The following is an 18,462-nucleotide window of genomic DNA, read 5'->3' on the forward strand; positions in this document are numbered from 1 at the left end:
CTGACGGGCATGGCGGGGGTGGCAAGGGCCCCTCAAGGACTGCAAAACCCCTTGAGAGTGGGTACAGCCAAATCCCGACCCCAGCCCCCCGGACAGGACACGCGAGGCTGATCATTCGATATGGCTTTATTTTCTGATCGTCCAAGTGTGTCCCACAAACAGCCTGAGCTGACGACCTGCCCTGGGGAGGGAGGGCACCCACTCGGCACCGGCACGCGTGTGCGGGAGACAATGAGCCAGTGCCAGTCCCCACAGCCTGCCCCCCAGAGGTGGCCGGGCTGGCTGGGCACTCGGTCAAGTCTCTGGGGGAAGACAGGCCACCCAGCAGGGCAGAGAAGGGGGGACAGACAGGAGAGCCCGTGGCCCCCAGGCCCTCTGCGGGCCTGGGAGGCTGGGACGGCAGCCATGCCGAGGGGTCGGGCTTGGCGAAGGCAGGAGGCCCAAGACAAGAGATGGAGATGGAGCCCCCAGGAGCCGGAACCCTGCAGCGAGTGGCGAGCTGGCTTATGAGGGCTGGCTGGGGGCACACGGAGGGAGCTAGTCCCCCTGCGCCGCTGCCCCGCCGCCCCTTCCGTGAAGACCTCCCTGGAGGCTGAGGCTGGTGCCCAGAGGCCCTTCTCCCTCATCCCGACCCTCCCCTCAGCACAGAACACCTAACTGATTATATTGCTAATGAATCGGTACGCCTGGGTCTCCCTGAGATCAATCTCAGCAGCGCTAGATGCCCCCTCTGCACCCCTTCCCTTCCAAGGAGCCTGATTTTTGGGGTTCAGGCCTGGACCTTCCTCCCCAGATCCCAGGTCCTGGGACGGGCAGCCCCGTGGGGCCCGCGGCTGCATCTTCTCCAGCAAACGCTCTCCCTCGACCCCCAGCCTGGATGCCCTCCTAGGACACGGGGGCACCAACGGCCCCACCACACACCCTCCTCTCTACGGATGAGGAAACGGAGGCCCAGAGAGCCCGAGGTAAGGGGCGGAGGAGTAGGGGCCTCCTCTCTTCACGGTTGCCTCCTGCCCCAGGGGCTCCAACGGCACCCAGGCTCCTGGGGTCAGGCCCGAGCTCCCCGGGGCGCAGCGGGGAGGGGGGAGCAGGTGGTGGGAAGCACACGTGAAGGCGAACGGCGCAGGGAGCCGGACCGGGGAGGCTGTGGGTCTTCAGGGCACTGGCATCCATGGGGGCTCAAGGGAGACGCACTCCAAGGCCACACCCTGAGGCGGCGGCCCTCAGCCCCGGCCAGGGCGGCGGGACGCAAGGCTTCCGAGGGAGGGGCCAGAACCTGGGGACCCTTCTTCAGACAGGAGGAAGAGCATCCGAGTCACCAGCGGGGGATCGGGTTGGTGGGCGGGCAGACCTGGGCCAGCGAAGGCGGCCCCTTGCCCCTCAGCCTGCGGTCCCTGCTCAGCATCGTGGCCAAGAGGCGGGACACGGAGGCCGTGCCGGGGGCGTCTCCTCGGTCATCCCGTGGCCGGCGAGCCCTGAGGGCAGTGGGGCTGCCTCTGGGGCTGGGGGCTTATCTGCAGACTTGTCCCTAAGTCAATGGCCCGGCCCCGGGCCCTCCACCAAATGCTCCTCCGGGGGAGTTCAAAGGACAAAAAAGAGAAAGAATCCCCCAAATCCTCAAGAGCAACACAGAAAAGCTCTGTAATTCAGGGTTCTGGCCGCTGAGCCGGGGTGAAGCCCTGCCCTCCTGTGGGCTGCAGCACGGGGAGGGGCGGCAGGCAGTGGCTCGTGGCGCCGGCGACGGGCCACGTCACTGCGTCTTGGCCTTCACGAGCAGTCTCTGAACCGTTTTGTACAGGAGGTCGAAGTGCTGGGGGCAGCGGGAGCGCTCGTGTGAGGTCGGGGGCACACCCACCACGAGGAAGGCCCGAGGGCCACCGTGGACTCACCTGCTTCTAGGCAGGGTGGGGGCCGAGGACTCACCTGGCCTGGTCGACCCCCCCCCCCCCCCGCAGAGGGGGCCTCACCTCCCACCTGAGCCTCCCCCTGCTCACCTGGACTGCCGTGTAGGCCATCCCGAGGTAGGCGCCGATGCAGACGGCCAGGAGCAGGTCGAAGATGGCAGGCTTGACCCTGAGGGGCAGGGGGCGGGGCATGGGCAGGGTCAGGGGAGGGCCCGCTGCTGGACCACGTGCCCCGGGCTGTGACCCAGGGGCATCACGGTTCCGATGCAGCGCGACTCACCTATAGGCGTTCATCACCTGCTTCAGCTGGTCATAGAAGACAAACTCGGGGTCCCTGTGGAGAGAGTGCATTCACCCGACAGCCGGGCCACATCCCACGGCCCCCAGAAACCAGACCGCCCAGAGGTGCCACCAGCCCAGGAACGGGAGGGCGTGCGTGCGTGTGTGTGTGCACGAGGCTGCCACTGACCTTCCTGGGGAAGGACGGGCCTTTATTCTGAAGGAACCTTTTCCCTGTTGCTTTTTTGGGTGTCAGATCTTACTCTTTAAAAACTAGGGGCACCTTGGGGCGCCTGGGTGGCTCAGTTGTTAAGCGTCTGCCTTCAGCTTGGGTCATGGTCCCAGGGTCCTGGGATCGAGCCCCGCATCGGGCTCTCTGCTCGGTGGGAGGCCTGCTTCTCCCTCCCCCACTCCCCCTGCTTGTGTTCCTGCTCTCGCTGTGTCTCTGTCAAATAAATAAAAAAAATATTAAAAAAAAAAAATGAAATAGGGAGGGGTGCCTGGGTGGCGCAGTTAGTTGGGTGTCCAACTCTTGGTTTTGGCTCAGGTCATGATCTCAGGGTCGTGAGATGGAGCCCTGCATCAGGCTCTGTGCTCAGTGTGGAGTCTGCTTGGAGTCAGCTTGAGGCTCTCTCTCTCTCTCTCTCTCTCTCTCTCTGCCTTGCCCCTCCCCTGCTGTGCACGCACACTCTCTCAAAATAAATAAAATCTTTAAAAAAAAATGAACTAGGGTGACTCTATAAGATTCTACTGGTGCGGAGAGCATTTCTACAGAGGGAAGACGATCATGGTCTGGGCATCAGCGACCTGGCTCCATAGCTGTGGGTCCACTCTGAGCCTCAGTTTCTTTTTCTGTCCAAGAACCCTGACTCCTAGGCACAACATGAGTGTGGAGAAGGCAGAGAACCAGCGAGGGGCACCAAGCAGTGTGGGGGTATCTCCTACCTGCAGACACCTGCAGATTCCCCTCCTACCACAAGGCCCTGCGGTGCTAGCTTGGCCCAAGGGGGGAGGGGCATCGTGGGGCAGATGGGGGACCCAGGGCCCAAGCCACCTGATACCCCAAGCACGGAAAGACCAGAGGGTGGGTGGGGGTACAGGGCTGCCCAATAAAACACAGGACGTTGGTTATATGTGGACTTCAAAGAAGAAATTGGCTCCTCGTATAAGTATGTCCCAAACACTACATGAGATACTTACACTAAGAAAAACCTCATTTACATGGAACTCACGTTTAATTGGATACTTATACTTCTTATTTATTGTTTTGTTTTTCATCCTCTGCTTTTACTTGCTCAACCTCGCTCCCGGGGTGCAAGGGTCCAGAAATGCTTGCTCCCTGGTGAGCCCAAGTCAGGCCATGGGATGCTTGCAGGGAGGCGACTGACTCACCGTTTGTCGGCCTTGATGTGGTGCTGCTTCACCTCCTTCAGGTAGCGGCTCAGGTAGTGCTCCAGCGTGCTGAGGAACGTGCCGTCCTTGTCCACCAGCTGGGCGGCCCGCGGCTGGTTGGTGAGCCAGTCCATCACCGAGTCCAGCTGCTCCTGCTGGATCTGCTGCGGGGGAGGGGCGGTGGTCACGGGAGCCCCCCCCCGGCGCCCCGCCCCTGCCCGCGCGGGGCTCCCCCATCCCCCCCCCGCCGCCGTTACCATCTGCTCCGTGAAGACTGGCATGTCTGGGGGGGTTCCCTGTGGAGAGAGGAGGGACAGACCCTGAGTCTGACCCGCCGGCTGGGGGCGCGGGGGGCTGGCGGTCGCAGCCAGCTCGGGGGGAGGGGCTCACCTTCTCGGTCAGGTTGTAGATGACTCGGGTCAGGGCCTCCGCGATCAGCCTGGTGTTGCGGGTCAGAGTCTTAGAGTCGACCCGGGACCTTAGGCAGAGTTGAAAAAAACATGCATAGGTATCTAGAATCCACGTCCGTTAAAAAAACCAAAAAAAGCACAATCGTATCTCCAACAACAATAAAAGCAAGAAAAGCCGCAGTGTTCTCAGGGCGGGCGCCTGCCGAGCGTCCGCTCGAAGGACTGCTGGGCTCGGGGCCCATTTCCTTAGCGCAGACGTGGGGGTGGCCGGGGGCCCACATCTGCCGTTGTCAAAGCAGAGCGGAGGGGATGCCGTGTGGCGTGAACAGCGTTCCCCACGTTCACCCCCACCCAGAACCCGGGAATGGGGCCTGCGCTGGAAGCAGGGCATCCGCCGAAGTGGCTAGCGCCGGAGGACAGCCCTACGTCAGCGGGCGGATGTCCTCATGTGAACGGGGAGAGCATCTGTGGCCACGGGGGCAAAGACTGGGGAACCACAGGCCAGGGGACACCCAGCACCACTGCCGACATGCAGACCCATAAGAGGGGCTCGGGTGCAGAACAGTGCTGACCGCTGACGGGAGCGGACCACCGGGGAGAGCGGGGGGCAGATGCCGCGTGGCGTGAACAGCATTCGCGTGCTGACCCCTCACGGGGAGCAGGCCACCGGGGAGAGCGGGGGGCAGCGCTCTCCCTTGGCTCTCACTCCCTCCACCCTGGAATGCCCTTCTCTTGGCCCACACCCCTCAGCTCCGGCACCAACTCCTCCAAGAAGCCTTCCTGATGCCCCAGAAACAGTCAACACCCCTGCCCACACCTGCTCTCTCTCTGGGCCTCACCCGTAGCCAGGCAGGGCCTCTTCCAGGCCCAGCTTCTCATCTGCCAGCAGACACACGGCCAGCAGCTGGGCCGGGCCCAAGGCTGGCCAATGAGTGCGTGTGGCCAGACCAGCCCAAGCCCAGCTCCGTGGCCACCATAAAACCCCGGCCCTGCAGAGGGCTGGCACACCACCGGGAGAGGCAGACGGGGGTGAAATCAGAGGTGCCCCGCGTCTTGACGAGCGGTAATGGGAGGAGGGAAGGGTGGGGGGGGGCTCCCTGATGAGGTATGAGGAGTGAGCCGTGCAAAGGCCCAGGGGCAGGAGCTTGAGCCTCTGAGCCACAGGGCAGGCCGAGGTGCCCAGCATCTGAGGGTCACATGTAGGGTCTGGACATCACACATGGGGGCCAGGGGACCGTAAACCACTCACACGTGACCCCTTGTCCCTAATAAGGGGGGCTCAGTAACCCGACCTCAGGTCCCCCCCACCGGACTCAGGCCAACCACCCTCCCCACCACCCACATTTCAGGTTCATTCCCTGCAGGCGCCTGCGTCCACACCGCGGCCCCTGAGATCATGCACGGCCCAGCAGTGGATGGAGGGGGGGCCGTGCCCACCTCACGTCCATGATGCTGCTGCGCTGGCCGTCACGGTGGCTCTCCAGGTGGGACAGGGTGAAGGCAGGCAGCCGGCGAATGGCGAAGCGCTCGTGCTCCCAGGCCAGGATGTCCTCCGCCAGGTTGATCTTCTTGTGCACCATGGAGAACCGGACCTCCGGGAACTGGTGGGCAGCCACCTGCGTGCGGGGGCGCCGTCAGGGTGGCGCTCCGCCCTGTGGTCCCGGCCCCCCCTCTGCCAGTCTCTGTGGAGGTGACCCCCACCCCCCAGCCCTGGCTCGGGCCATGGATGTTTACACAGGGCCTTGACAGCCAGGAGGGTCCCAAGCCACTCGCCGAACGACCCCGGCCCGGCCCCCAGCTCATAGGTGCCACAGCCCTGGGTCAAGCTGCGGGCAGGAAGGCACCTACCACCTCCAACTCCCGCAGGAAGGCGTGCTGTAGCGTCCCCTCTCGTGGCGGCTTGGACACGTGCAGGTGCAGGCTGTCTCCCCGGCCCACGGTGTCCAGGCACAGCACGAAGGCCACATTGTCCTGGAGCAGGCTGGAGTCTGTGGGGCAGGCAGGGCTGGTTGGGACGGGCGGGGAGCAAGGGCCCCGGCCCCCCCCGCGGGCCACTCACCTGTGTGGTCCAGGTTGTCTTCCAGCCAGCGCTTTGTTCCCTGGTAGTTGAACTTGCCTCCTCCAGAAGCGAAGAAGAGAAGGTTGTACCTGGCATGGGCAGAGTGCGGAATCAGCTTTGCAGGACAGCGACCAGGGTCCCGACGAGCAGGTGGTCTCCCCCCAGGTACTGAACCCTGACTAGCGCTCAGAACAGGGTCTCCCTGTCCCGGCACAGCTGAACCTCTGGGGAGCAAAGCCGTACCTGTGGCCCCCACTCACTCAACGCCAGGAGCACCCCCAGCTGTGGCAACCACAGATGTCCCCAGACAGGACCCTGCAGCCCTGGGTGCAGGATCTGGGCGGGGCTCAGCTCCAGGCCCGGCATACTGGGGGGGGGGGGGTAAGGGGCCCTCCATACAGACCCCGTTATTCCTGGGGTGTGCACATCCCCCAAACCCAGCAGCCCCGCCCTCCCTGCAGCCCCTCCCGCGGGCCGTCGCGTACGCCGCGTGGGTGCGCTTGTAGGTGTAGAGCCTGGAGAAGAGGCGGGCGAGCTCCAGCAGCACAGAGATGCCGCTCCCGTTCGAGTCTGCACCGTGTGACAGCCACTGTGGGCAGGAGGGAGACAAGGCCAGCAGTCAACCCCAGGTCTCACCCAGCGCCTCGCTGCCCCGACCGCGGCAGCCGGAGCCGGCTCCCAACAGCCCCACCTTGCCTCCAGACCGCACGGCCAGGGCGCGGCTGACATCACGGCTCCACTCCAACCCCCAGGAGGACGGCACCCCGTGTCTGCAGGGCTGAGCCCTCAGACACCCTGGGCCCTGCCAGCTCTCCTGCTCGCTCCCCAACACTCTGCACCACGCCCCGGAGCCCAGGGGGGCTGCCTCCGTGTGGTCTCAGCGCCTGCCCCGTGCCACGCAGCACACCCGTGCACTGGGAGGGGGGTCAGCGCGGGCTCCCTCCACTGCAGAAGCCCCCGATTCATCTGGATCCCACGATCTGAAGCGACATTCCTGGGGCACCTGGCTGGCTCAGTCGTTAAGCATCTGCCTTCGGCTTGGGTCATGATCCTGGGGTCCTGGGATCGAGCCCCGCATCGGGCTCTCTGCTCTGTGGGAAGCCTGCTTCTCCCCCCCCCCCGCCCCCTCTTGTGTTCCCTCTCTTGCTGTGTCTCTGTCAAATAAGTAAATAAAATTTTAAAAAAAAACAACAACAACATTCCTGACAGCATGATAACTGGACCTTGGGACCCTTCTGAGGTTACAGTCCATACGCCAACGTATCACATATTGATAGTATTACAATGCGGCGGGCGAAGGCAACACGATGCTCAGGGAGGGAACCAGACACAGAAGGCCACACGGGGCATGAGTCCATGCATGTGGCATGTCCAGAACTGGCTCATCCATGGACGGGAAGAGGGCCCACGGGGGCCGGGGGCTGGGGTGTGACTGCTAATAGGGACGGGGCTTCGTTCTGGGGAGATGGAATGTTCTGGAAGTAGATGATCGTGGTTGCACAACTCTGTTGAGTGTTGGACTAAACTACACGCTTTAAAAGAACAATTGAAATGTTCTGTGAATTCTATCTCAGAAATAAGTAAATAAACGCTCCACAGCAAGGGCTGGAGGAGATTTGGACAAAAATAATCTCACAAGGCTCCTGCTCGGGTGTGAGGGAGACTGAGGACCAGGCTGAGCATTCTGAGGTGACCGCTGAGGCCCTGGCCTCCCAGGCGGGGTGGCGCTTGGAACAGCCGTGCACCATGGGTCCCTCGGTCAGGACCTCACACCAGGCTGCAACTGGGCAACCTCTTTGCTTCAGCTGATTTTTCTTCCAAAGCAAGACTTTCCTGATGAAGAGCAGGCACCGTTCACACTACAGTGAGCCCTGACCTCGCTGCGGCGGTGGCGGCTGAGAGCATGGCCCGGGGGGAGGCCCTGAGACTTCCCTCCCCGGAGGCTGGCTCGCAAGGCTGGCCCTCGGCGGCATCTGGAACCGGACTCCGGGCTCCCACCACCCTCGCTGCTGGGGGGCTCGGGTCCCTGGACCGTCTGTGCAGACACGAGGCTCGGGCTGAGCACCTGCTCCCCTCCCGGAGTCTGGGGTCCGGGCCCAAGCCAGGCAGAGGGGCCCACGAGACCGACCCCCGCAGAGAACCGGGCGCTGGGTCTCTGCCGGCCCCCTGGAGACCACACCTCACACGCGCGGTCCCGTCTCGTTTGGGGGGAGCTGAGCGCGTCCTGTGGGACACCCCGGGAGAGGACTCTGGCAGCTCGCGCCTGGTGTCCCCACCCCTGCCCCCCACGCCCCTGCCCTGAGCTCATCTGGCTTCCTATCCTCTCTGTATAAACCACAGCTGTGGGGTCGACCGTCTGCTGAGCCCTGGGGGTCCTCCTGGCACATCCCTGCACCTGGGCCTGGGCATGGACACAGACACCTGGCCTGGCCACCTATCTGCATGGGACTCCAGCCACGAGACCCACCTCAGATTAGCCTGTTTCTGCTTCCCGAGGACACCCACCCCCGGGGTCCTAAGAGGGTGGGTACTGCTGCTCTGACCTCAGCCACATGCTCCACCCGAGCTAGGCCAGAGCAGCGCCAGCGGTTGGGGGGGGGGTGCCCACGCGTACGTACAGGCGCTACTCCGAAGGCATCATAGTGGGCCACGATGACAATGGTAGGAAGGTCCTCTCCGCCCAGCCCTGTCAGCCGCCCCTGCAGAGAGAAGGTCTGTGAAGGGCCTGCTGGCTGGGGCCCCAGCGGCCAGAAACAGCCCAGGCTGCCCTCCCGGGGCGGGGCAGTATTCCTGGCTTTGCCGGCTCTGTCACGGACGATATGTGAACGAATGGCTGTGGCCACGTGTCAATAAAACTTTATTTACAGACACAGTGAAGAGGGCCACGGTGTGCTGACCACGGCTCTAGCGTGCAGCCCCTCCGGAAACCCGCCCATCCTTCCTGGCTGAGCCGCAAGCCACCGGTGGGCCCAGCAGGAGAGCTCAGCTAAGGACGAGGAGGGGCCGGTATGGAACGTGGCCACAGTCCAGGTCCCGGCGCCCACGCCCTGGCTGGAGTCTCATCACATATGAACTGGCACTCACTAAAGTCATGGGGGTGACAAACGAGAACGGCCTTCTGTCAGCAAAGGCCTTGGCCTCCACGCCTCCCGTCCGAGTGCTGGTCGCGGGGTGCAGAGGGGTCGGACAGCGTGGCCCAGGGGTCCGTGCCAGCACATGGCTGAGGCCCTGTTTTCCTGATTTTCGCAACCAGAGGGTGAGCTCTGCGAAGACCTTGGCCGTGTTGGAGGGGAAGCTGCTGCCGGCTGTGGACATACCGCTGCCCCTACGGGCTCGGGGCTCTTGCCCCGACAGACGGGCTGAGGCCAGTGCTAGCTCTACGGGCCACAGGGGTTGGGGAGAGGAGGCCAGCCGAGCACCCCCACCTGCACGCAAACAGCAGGGATGGCAGAGGGCTCATGGTGGTGCAAAGGTTTCCAGAAGCAAAGGCCAGGGCAGCCAGGCAGGCAGGCTGAAACAGACCCCCCAGTGGCGAGGAGGACCCTCTGCAGCCTGGCTGGCTCTGGCTGCCACTGACCCACAGCAAAGCCGACACTGCTGCTCGGCCCGACCTTCGGAAGCCTGATTACAAGGACTCTGGTTATTGGGGCTTTCTTTGCCCAAATTGCCATGATCCCGCACACAATTTTAAGAAACGTATTCCTTCTAGAATTTCACTGATAGCTTAGATGCTGCAGCGGCTTCCCCACATCCTGGATCGGCCCGTCCAGCCCCACTGACCACCCTGCCCTGCCTCCTTCACCCGGTCTGTACGGGGCAGCCCACAGCACCCACAGCTGGGCACTCTCCTCGCAGCGGCAGGCCTGCAGCCTGGACGTCCCCAGGTGCCCCCGCACACAGGGACAGGGCCGCTAGGGGACGGTGCCCGCTGCCCCGGCAGAGGCCTTCTCCCACTGTGCTAAGTGCCGGCCTGCTGCCCTCAGACTCGTCCCAACTGCCAGTGAGTTCTTCCCGGAAGGAAGGGCATCTTGCTGCCTCTTGCATACAGCGGGGCTCCGGAAGTGCTCACGGAGAGGCGGACTCACTAGTTCTGGAGAGGGAAGGGGTGGCTGCAAGTGTGGCTCCACCCAAGTCCCACCTGCAGCCGCACCCCAACGCCAGGTGGGGGCACAGTAGCCTTGCACCACCTGGTGTAAGCCACTTGGGCCTGGGGCCCAGCACATTCAGTGACAAGTGCCTGCTGAGGGCCTACTGTGCACCAGGCACCAGGTTAGGCTCCGGGGACACAACAGAGGCCACGCAATGAAGTCTCAGCGTCTCTGGCACTCGGGCTGATGGGAAAGAAACTAATGACCCATGGCTTCCGAATGGGTTGAGTGGGATCATCACTCAAGAGAAAGTGAAGCCAGGGACAGGGCAAGCGTGAGAGTGCAGAACTCCGGCTCCAGGTTCAAACCAACCTGTGGCTTTTTGGGCTCGAGCCCAGGCGTGTACAAAGGCCTTGCTTGGAGGACTCCCAGGGGAGGCCGCCCCCCACTCTAGACTCAGGGCACACGGGCATGCCGTAGGCCGGCGGGCTGCCACTGAACACTCGGCCCCTGGCCGGGCTCTTCCCACGTTTGCGCCCCTTGCCCTGTGCCTTCGTGGCCGGGGCCTCTGCCAGGGTCTCTCGGGCTGTGTCCGGGGAGACCTCCTCACTGGGGTGGGGGACACAACGGATGTGACACCACCACAGAGCAGACACTCCCCACCTCACCGTGGGGACCCAGCCCTCCCCGCCCTGGGTCCACACCACTGCTGGAGCCTTTTATCCACACCACCCCCACCCCCCCACAGCTGCCAAGCGGGCCGATCCCCACATGGGGGAGGAGAGAGCAGCAGAGTCGGGGTCTCCTCTGGTCTAGACGCTTGCTTACACCACCACCAGAGGTGATCACAGGCTGAACTCTTTCACGTTTGGCTTGTTGCTTTAATTGGATACTTCCACATCCAGAGCTCAGCTGAGCTCTGAACGACAGGGGTGTGTGGCCCCAGAAAGCTCTAAGGACTTCTGGGAAGGCAGCACTGGAGGGACTGTAATATGATGAGAAGGAGCAGCCACTGTGCGAGAGAGAGCTCTCTGTGAGTCAGGGACAGCCAGTACAAAGGCCCCGAGGCAGGATGAGGAGGCTCGATGTGCGGCTGGGACTGGCGGTGGAAGATGGCAGGAGATTCAACCTAATTTCCCTATCCGAAGCTCCCTCCGGTGGGGGAAGAGGTGAGAGGTGAGCTCAGGGAGCTTGGGTGCCCCCTCCCCAGGCCTCAGTGCGGCAGACAGGGCCGGGCACTCACCTCCACACTGGTGATGAGCCAGTCACTCACAGCCTTGCTCTGGACCCCGCTGGTGACCATCTGGAAACCATTGGCAGTGGCGGTGTGGAGCAGCACTGAGGACGGGTGGGGGAGGTCAGCCCAAGCCCTGGGGGTTCCCGGGCCCGAGCCGGCCTCCCTGTGGCCCCCACGCCCCCGACGGTAGGGGTTCGGTCTAAGCCCAGCTGTATGCAGAAGTGACCCTGTGACCTGGAGCACAATGTGGAGACCGGGCACGGGGAAGAGCCTGGCATCCAGAGCGAGAGCTGCTGAGGCCGCTGCCCAGCCCCAGGCCGGCCGGCAGGGGCGACTCCGAGGGCCAGCCTTCTGTTCCGCCCACCACTTCCATGGGGACGAAATGTCAGGCGGGTCTTTTCTGGGGCGTTTCTTCGACTACTTCTGCTAGCTCATTCTCCACAGCCACCCGCCCCTGCACCAAGCTCGTGGACGTCCTCGGTCCACGGGGCAGGAGAAACCTGTGTCCTCCTCTCCCCGAGGACGCTGCTGCCCCACCCTGATGGGCTTCAGCACGATGGTGATGCTGAGTGTCCTCAGCAAGTGGGACAGACAAACCCAACAGATGCCCACAGGTTCCATAAACCATCCAGAGGCTAGTTGAGCAACACCTCCCTCCAAATTAGTGGTTCTCGAGGTTTTGTTTGCATGGGATCAGCGGGGGGGGGGGGGGGGGGGGGGGCGCTGCAAAATGCAGAGTCTTGGCCTCAACCCAGAGACGGTGGCACAGCAGGGTGGGGTGGGGGGGTAGGGCCTGCAAACCCGCGTGAGACAGGGCCCCGGAAACGGTGTGGCGTGGCCACAGCCGGCTCCGCTCGTGTAGCCCGAGCCCACCTTCGGCAGCCGAGGCGGAGCCCTGGGCGGCGGATGCGGCCTGCGTCTGCTCATAGATGGACAGCAGGGCCTCGTCCTCTACAGCAAAATACACGGGGACGACAGTCTCCATGGCCAGCATCTCCGGCTCGGTCTCCATGAATTGCTGTGGAAGAGACACACGTTGAGGGGCTTCTAGTCTGGGGGTGGGGGTGCCCAGGGGCTGTCCCTGGGGTGCAGGCACGCCTCCTCTCAGGCTGGCTAGCAAGGCTAGGATCACGCTGGAAAGGATGCCGACGGTACGAGCGGGACAAGGACGGAGGGACGGGGGGCTGGCAATGCCCACGGGGCCCCCAGGCAGTACCCATCGGGGAGGAAGCCGGTTGGGAGAATGGGCGAGGGGGGCCAGCCAGGTCTGGGGTCCGATCTGGTGTCACCGGGGGCTGCCCCCAGCCCCACTGGCCATCACACCCTCCTCTGTGAGTGGGCGGCGGACGCTGGCACCCTGGTCCGATGGAGGGAGCCCCACACAAGTGGGCACAAGGTGCCCGGCACTAAGCTGGCCTTCGGTAGCCTGACCTCCCCTCCACCACCCCACAGCTGCGCCTCATCTGCAAAAGCATCTTCATCCGAGGTGTCTCACGGGATCCTATCAGAACCCCCCCCCCCGGCACAGTGGACGTCAGGCGGGTCACTCTCTGTGGGGCGTCCTGGGCGCTGGTGGAGCTCAGCAGCGTCCCCAGCTCCACCCGCCGGACGCCAGGAGCTCCCCAATCCTAATGAGCACAGATGTGCCCAGACATGGCCCAGTGTCCCTCAGGGACAGGATCTGTCCGGCCGGGAGGGGGCAATGATGAAGGCAAACAGGCACCATCCTGCTTCCTGAAGGGCACAGACAGCTTTTCAAAGGCCAGTGGGGGTCTCCCCAGACACAAGGCACCCGAGCACTGACAAACGCAGGACCAAGGGGCGCGCTACCATCTACCATCACTTCCCCCAGGCGCTGGCACGTGGCAGCAACCTGCCCAAGGCCACCTGGCTGACTGCAAACCCGGTGTTCCTTCTTCCATGGAAGGTGAGGGTGCAGACTCACCCGGATGACGTCCTGGGGCACGGCGGCCATGGCCCGTGGCAGGATGATGACCACGGCACCAGCCGACTGCCGCAGGGCCTTCTGGTACTGCTCGTAGGAGAAGTCCAACAGCCGCATGAGCACACAGCGACGGCTCAGCACGTCGGCGTCGATGGTGCGGGCCTCCGTGTTGAGCACTGCGTTCCGAGTGCCTGCAGGAGGGCAGGAGGGTCTCCCTCAGAGGGGCACCGGGGCCCCACCTGGAGACCACCTACATGTCCTGTTACTGGGTGCTGGACAGGACCACGTCCGCCAAGGCCAGCCCCTCACTGCCCGCCGGTGCAGTGCCCACTGCAACCCCGGTGAGTCACAACCCACCCCCCCGGGCACTGTGGGGGGCTGAGCAGCATTCCCCACCTGCTTGGTGCCGCCTGGAGCTCTCCCAGTTGTGACAACCACAGATGTCCCCAGACACTGCCCAGCGTCCCCTGGGACAGTATCACCCCAGGTCTACATCCAAGGGCCATTTCCCACCTCTCTTCAGAGAGCTGAAGAAAGCTCCAGAAAATCAGGAAGAGCGCTACAGCCGGAGTTTCCAGGCAACTGTACCCTACCCCCCACCCGAGAAGTGGCGGGTCAGAACCAGGGTGGCACAGACAGCTTTTCAAAGGCCAGTGGGGGTCTCCCCCAGACACAGGGCACCCCGAGCACTGACGTTAAACGCAGGACCAACGAGCGCGCTACCATCTACATCACTTCCCACAGGCGCCGGCACAAGGCAGGCCCTCAGGGGCCATCTGTCCCCGTGCACTGCTGGGAAAGGGGGCTCGGGCAGCTCCGGGGTCACGGCACTCAACTGGGGTGCTGCCAGAAATCCAGGTTTTACATCCAATCACCCAAATGCCAAAGGTAAGCAATGACTCCAAATGTTTCAAAAGCTGCACCCCGACCCAGGATGCACAAAACAAGCAAATCACGTTGCATGTGGGGACTGGACGGGCCCCCCCCCCCGCCCCCCGGGGTCTCCAGTTTGGGATGCCCACAGTAAGCACTCAAAAAGACAGATGCAGAGAAGTGGCCTGGCTTCCCAAGGGGAGCCCAGCCTGGCAGTCCCGGAGGTCCAAGCTGCAGGGGGAGGCATCGCCCGTCCACACAGATGAGAACCTACGCTAGGCCACCGGGGCCCCCCACGTCCCCGCCTCTGCTTTCCAGGAAAGTGCCATCTGGGAGAGCAGGTAGGTGGGAGATGGCTGGCTTCCAAGGGAGCGTTCTGTGGGGCTGGGCAGGGGAAGCGGACAGCGTCCCGGGTGGGAAGGCCATCTCAGGAGCAGGGAGCCTGTGACCAAGGAGCAAGGTTGGGCCAGGGGTCCCAGGGCTGGAGGGGGTGCTCCCTGCCTGCACTCCCCCAGCCCTCCAGGGGCCTTTTCTCTGATTTAGGCCATTGGGGTGGAAGCCCCAGGAGGGCTGAGCAGGGAGAGGGCAGCAAGACCTTCAGGACGTCCTTGAAGCTCCCGGAATGCCGAATGCCGGAAGGCCCCTCCCCCATGCCCCACCTGTCCTGCACGCTCAGCCTCCCAGAGGCCCTCCAAATCCGCTGGGGGTGGAGACACAGAGGACCACCTGTGGAGCCTACTGTGTGCTAGGCTCCGCAGGCCTTGGGCCTGGTGCCCCTGCAGGGCAGGAATCCCCACTTCCCAGAGGGAGGAGGCCAGAGAAAGGAAGGGGGGGAGCACAGCTGGGTGGATGTGGGCACCCCCCCCCCAACCAGGGCAGAGACCCTCTCATGCTGACGGAAAAGCTGGAGCCGGCGCTCTGTCTGGACAGGAAGAGGTCAGGCTGGGCGGACGACACAGAGGTGGGTGCCAGACACCGGGACAGAAGTCACCGGTTCTCACCACAGGGCCGGACCCAAGCAGGGGTGGCAAACTGCTCCATCAAGGGCCAGAAGGTCAGCCCTCTCCCCTTGTTGGCCACACCGGCTCTGTCTCAGCTACTCAGTTCTGCTGCTGGAGATGCACGCCAAACAGCGGGAGGGGCCGCGTGCCAGTAAAACTTTATTCACAACAGTGGGTCAAGGAAGCTGACGTGGGTGCTGGGAGGCTAACGGCCCCACCTGCCGGGGCCTCGTGTGAACCAGGGGACTGAGTGAGAGAGGGAGGAACGGGGCTGCTCAAGGCAGCAAGGGCCCACAGCAAGCGTCACCTGGGAGGGCCAGAGTCTGCCGGGCAGGAGGGGTGAGGTCACACCCCGTGGCCTTGTACCTGGTGGATCACCCTCGGCCCTGCTCACACTTCAGCACAAAGAGCACACGCCTCTCCTTCCCAGCAGCTGTCAGCTTGCATGTCTCAAGAGGAGTGAACAGGAAGTGAGGAAAGACCCAGAGCAAGGGTTGCACCAGGAGGCAGGGAGTCTGCAGGTGTGGAGAGGGCGCTTAAGACACCGGGGAGACCGCAACCCGTGGTGACCCAGCAGAGCCGCTCTTAGAACAACACCAGCCAGGAGAGGCCTGAGGCTCCCTCCAGCCACACCAGAGGGGCCTCACCCCCAACCACCCACTTCCCCCTATCAGCACCTGCACCCCCTCCGGCTTCTCCCCAGGTGGACACACCTGCTGTGACTGGCAGGGGGCCAGGAGGTGTGTGAGCTGCACACGTAGGACCTCATCCAAGCTTCAAGAGCCAGGCCACAAGCAGCACTTGGCTGAGGCAGGTGTCGTGCCCCCTGCCCCAGGCCCCTGCGGTCACCCCCAGAGCCCAAAGGCCTTCACAGAGGCCACACATGAGGCAGGCAGCCCCTGGGCTTCTTAGTAGAAGCAACACAGATGAGGGCGTGTAGGCAAAGATGTCAGTCACAGAAAGGAATGGGAGGGAATCCCAGGCTTAGGGACAATGGACTCAGGGAGGGGAGAGAAAGCAGTATGGAAACCGAAACTCGGGATCCAGAGAAGGGGGTTATCTCAAGTCCTAGGACCTGGGCCTTCGGGAGGGCAGATTCCTCTGGGAAACCAACAAAAGCTCTAGACCAGGATGGCAGCCACCAGCCACATTTGGCTATTTCAGTTTATTACGACTGTACAACACTCAGATTTCCCCTCCTGCCTTGCCCGAGCCACAGCTCAAGTGCGCAGGGGCCCCCCGTGGCTGCCGGCTCCTGTATTAGCACACAGCACACACCCACCGTCACACCAGACAACGCGGGTAGAGACCCTTCCTCCGGGGGAACGTGAAACATCCTGCAAAAACGTGCCCACGACATCGGGGGCTCCTGGTCTTCCCTCCCACCCCTCCCAAGCCTGGGCCCTCAGGTTTAAGAGCATCACTCACCACGGCCTGCCTGCTCGGCACTGAGGGCATGCAGGGCCGGGTGGTTCTCTGTGGGGGGGCACCCTGTGCGCTGTGTGGTGATGAGTGGCATCCCCGGCTCCCACCCACTTGATGCCAGGACCCCACTCCCCACTTGTGACAACCACGAAGTCATCACCCAATGACCCCTGGGTTGACAACCACTTCTCTAAACAGCAACAGCCTAACTCTGGGGTGAGGAGGGATCTGAGGGGAAGTCTGGGCATGTCTCCAGGGACTGGGACTCCCCAAGGACTTGGCTGGGGGTCCACGGGGCTCAAAGCTGAGGAGAACCAGAACTGGGGAGGGAGCTCCTTTCTGAAGAGAGCAGAGTCTGACTCGCAGGGACCCAAGGCACCAAGCTGGAAGAAAAACCAGAGGCCAGCAGGTCCTGGAGCACCAGATACAGTTACAGCCGGGCAGAGATGAGAGAATTTGGAATTCGGGCTTAGGGGCTGGGATCAGCACCTTGACAGGAGAGGCAGGAGGGGGCAGCAAGGAGCTGTGCTGGATCCAGGCCCAGGAGGTCCAGAGGGAGGACCGAGTAGGGGCCAGAGACAATCCAGGATTCCTGGAGAGACGGAGCAAGGGAGATAGCCAACGCTTGTGCGTGCGTGTGTGTGCGTGTGTGTGCGCGCGCACTAAAGGAAGGGGCAGCACACAGGGTCCAAGGGACCCCCCCAGAAGCCCACAGGCATGGGGACTGAAACGGGGAGGGGGGCTTGGGTAAGTAATCTGAGGAGCCTGATTCCTGCGCTGGGCCCAGAGAGCAGAGAGCCCGGAGAGGTGGGCCTGGATATGAGGCCAGGCCTGGGTTAATGATCTGAGCTCCTGAGCCCCCAGGGGGGAATACTGGCACTGAACAAAAAGCGCTGGGGTCCCCGTGGGGGGGCCGAGAACGGTCAGGGCTGGCTGGACCTGCCCATCGGGTGCCCCGGCCTGGCAGAAACCAGGCCGAGGAGGCTCGTCTCCAACTTAGCTCCCAAAGTGGGAGCTCTGGGCGCAGGGGCGTGACCCAGTGAGGATGGGCACCGGGGTGGCGTCCGGGGAAGGGGGCTTGGGCAGTGCGACTCTGGCCCGCCTCGGAATCAGAGAGAGGGGACCCAGGCAGGGGTCCAGGCGCACAGACAGCTTGGCCTGCGGGTCGCAGCTGCGGGGTCTGGGGCACGTTGTCCTTGTCCGGGGCCAGGGGCCGGGGCTGGGGGAGCCATCGCTGAAGGTTCCGGGGGCACTGGACACCGAGGCCTGGGGGCGTCGCAGGGGTGCAGGCACGCAGGCTCTGACTTGTCTGGGGCTGCCTACGGGTCTGCGGGGCTCAGCGGGGTCTGCGCGCGGGACTGCAGCTGGACGGGCCGGCGCGGCGGGTCCTGGGGCTCGGGGGAGGCCGGGGGAGGCCGGGGTGCACGCACCGTAGGGCTGCCCCTGCAGGTCGTACTGCTGCATGCGGTAGACGGTGAACTCGTGCGCCGCGTCGGCGGCGGGCAGCGGCGGCGCCACGAGCAGCAGCACCGCGGGCAGGAAGACGATGAAGCCGAGCGGCAGGCACGACGCCTTCAGCATGTTCTCCAGCACCTCGCCCGCTTCTTCCAGCATCCTGGCCGGCGGCGGGGCCGCGCGGGGCGGCGGCGGGGACGGGACAGCGGCGGCGGCGGCGGCGGCTCCCGCGGACTCACCTCAGCATGGGTAGCCGCCGGGGTCCTGCGAGCGCCGCGCCGGGCAGCCCGCGCCGTCTCCGGGGTCCTGCGGGCACCGCCACGGGCCGCCCCGCCCGCCGCGCTGCCTCCGGGGAGTTGTAGTCTTCCTGGCGCGCGCGGAGCTTCCTGGGAGT

The 18,462-nt window shown here is 64.0% G+C and overlaps 1 protein-coding gene across 2 annotated transcripts; it reads right to left on the bottom strand.

Moving 5' to 3' along the window:
- Nucleotides 1-526: 526 nt before the first annotated feature.
- Nucleotides 527-18,327, bottom strand: NCLN (nicalin). 2 transcript variants are annotated; one of them, XM_028126320.2, is made up of 15 exons: nt 18,044-18,327; nt 13,315-13,505; nt 12,243-12,387; nt 11,376-11,470; nt 8,663-8,743; nt 6,530-6,633; nt 6,045-6,133; nt 5,834-5,973; nt 5,423-5,601; nt 3,966-4,053; nt 3,833-3,871; nt 3,576-3,736; nt 2,185-2,238; nt 1,995-2,073; nt 527-1,810 (listed from the first exon to the last, which is right to left on the bottom strand). In XM_028126320.2, exons 1-15 carry the CDS (start codon nt 18,225-18,227, stop codon nt 1,751-1,753), a joined length of 1,689 nt encoding a protein of 562 aa, XP_027982121.1. In that variant the 5' UTR covers nt 18,228-18,327; the 3' UTR covers nt 527-1,750. The 2 variants fall into 2 exon arrangements, with proteins under 2 accessions (XP_027982121.1, XP_027982120.1); XM_028126319.2 differs by having other exon boundaries at nt 3,576-3,739.
- Between the last annotated feature and the right edge of the window lie 135 nt (nt 18,328-18,462).

This window comes from Eumetopias jubatus, unplaced genomic scaffold (assembly GCF_037043125.1).
Source record: "Eumetopias jubatus isolate StellerSeaLion01/CBP00866 unplaced genomic scaffold, mEumJub1_p1.0 scaffold_1, whole genome shotgun sequence".
NCBI classification, from domain to species: Eukaryota; Metazoa; Chordata; class Mammalia; order Carnivora; family Otariidae; genus Eumetopias; species Eumetopias jubatus.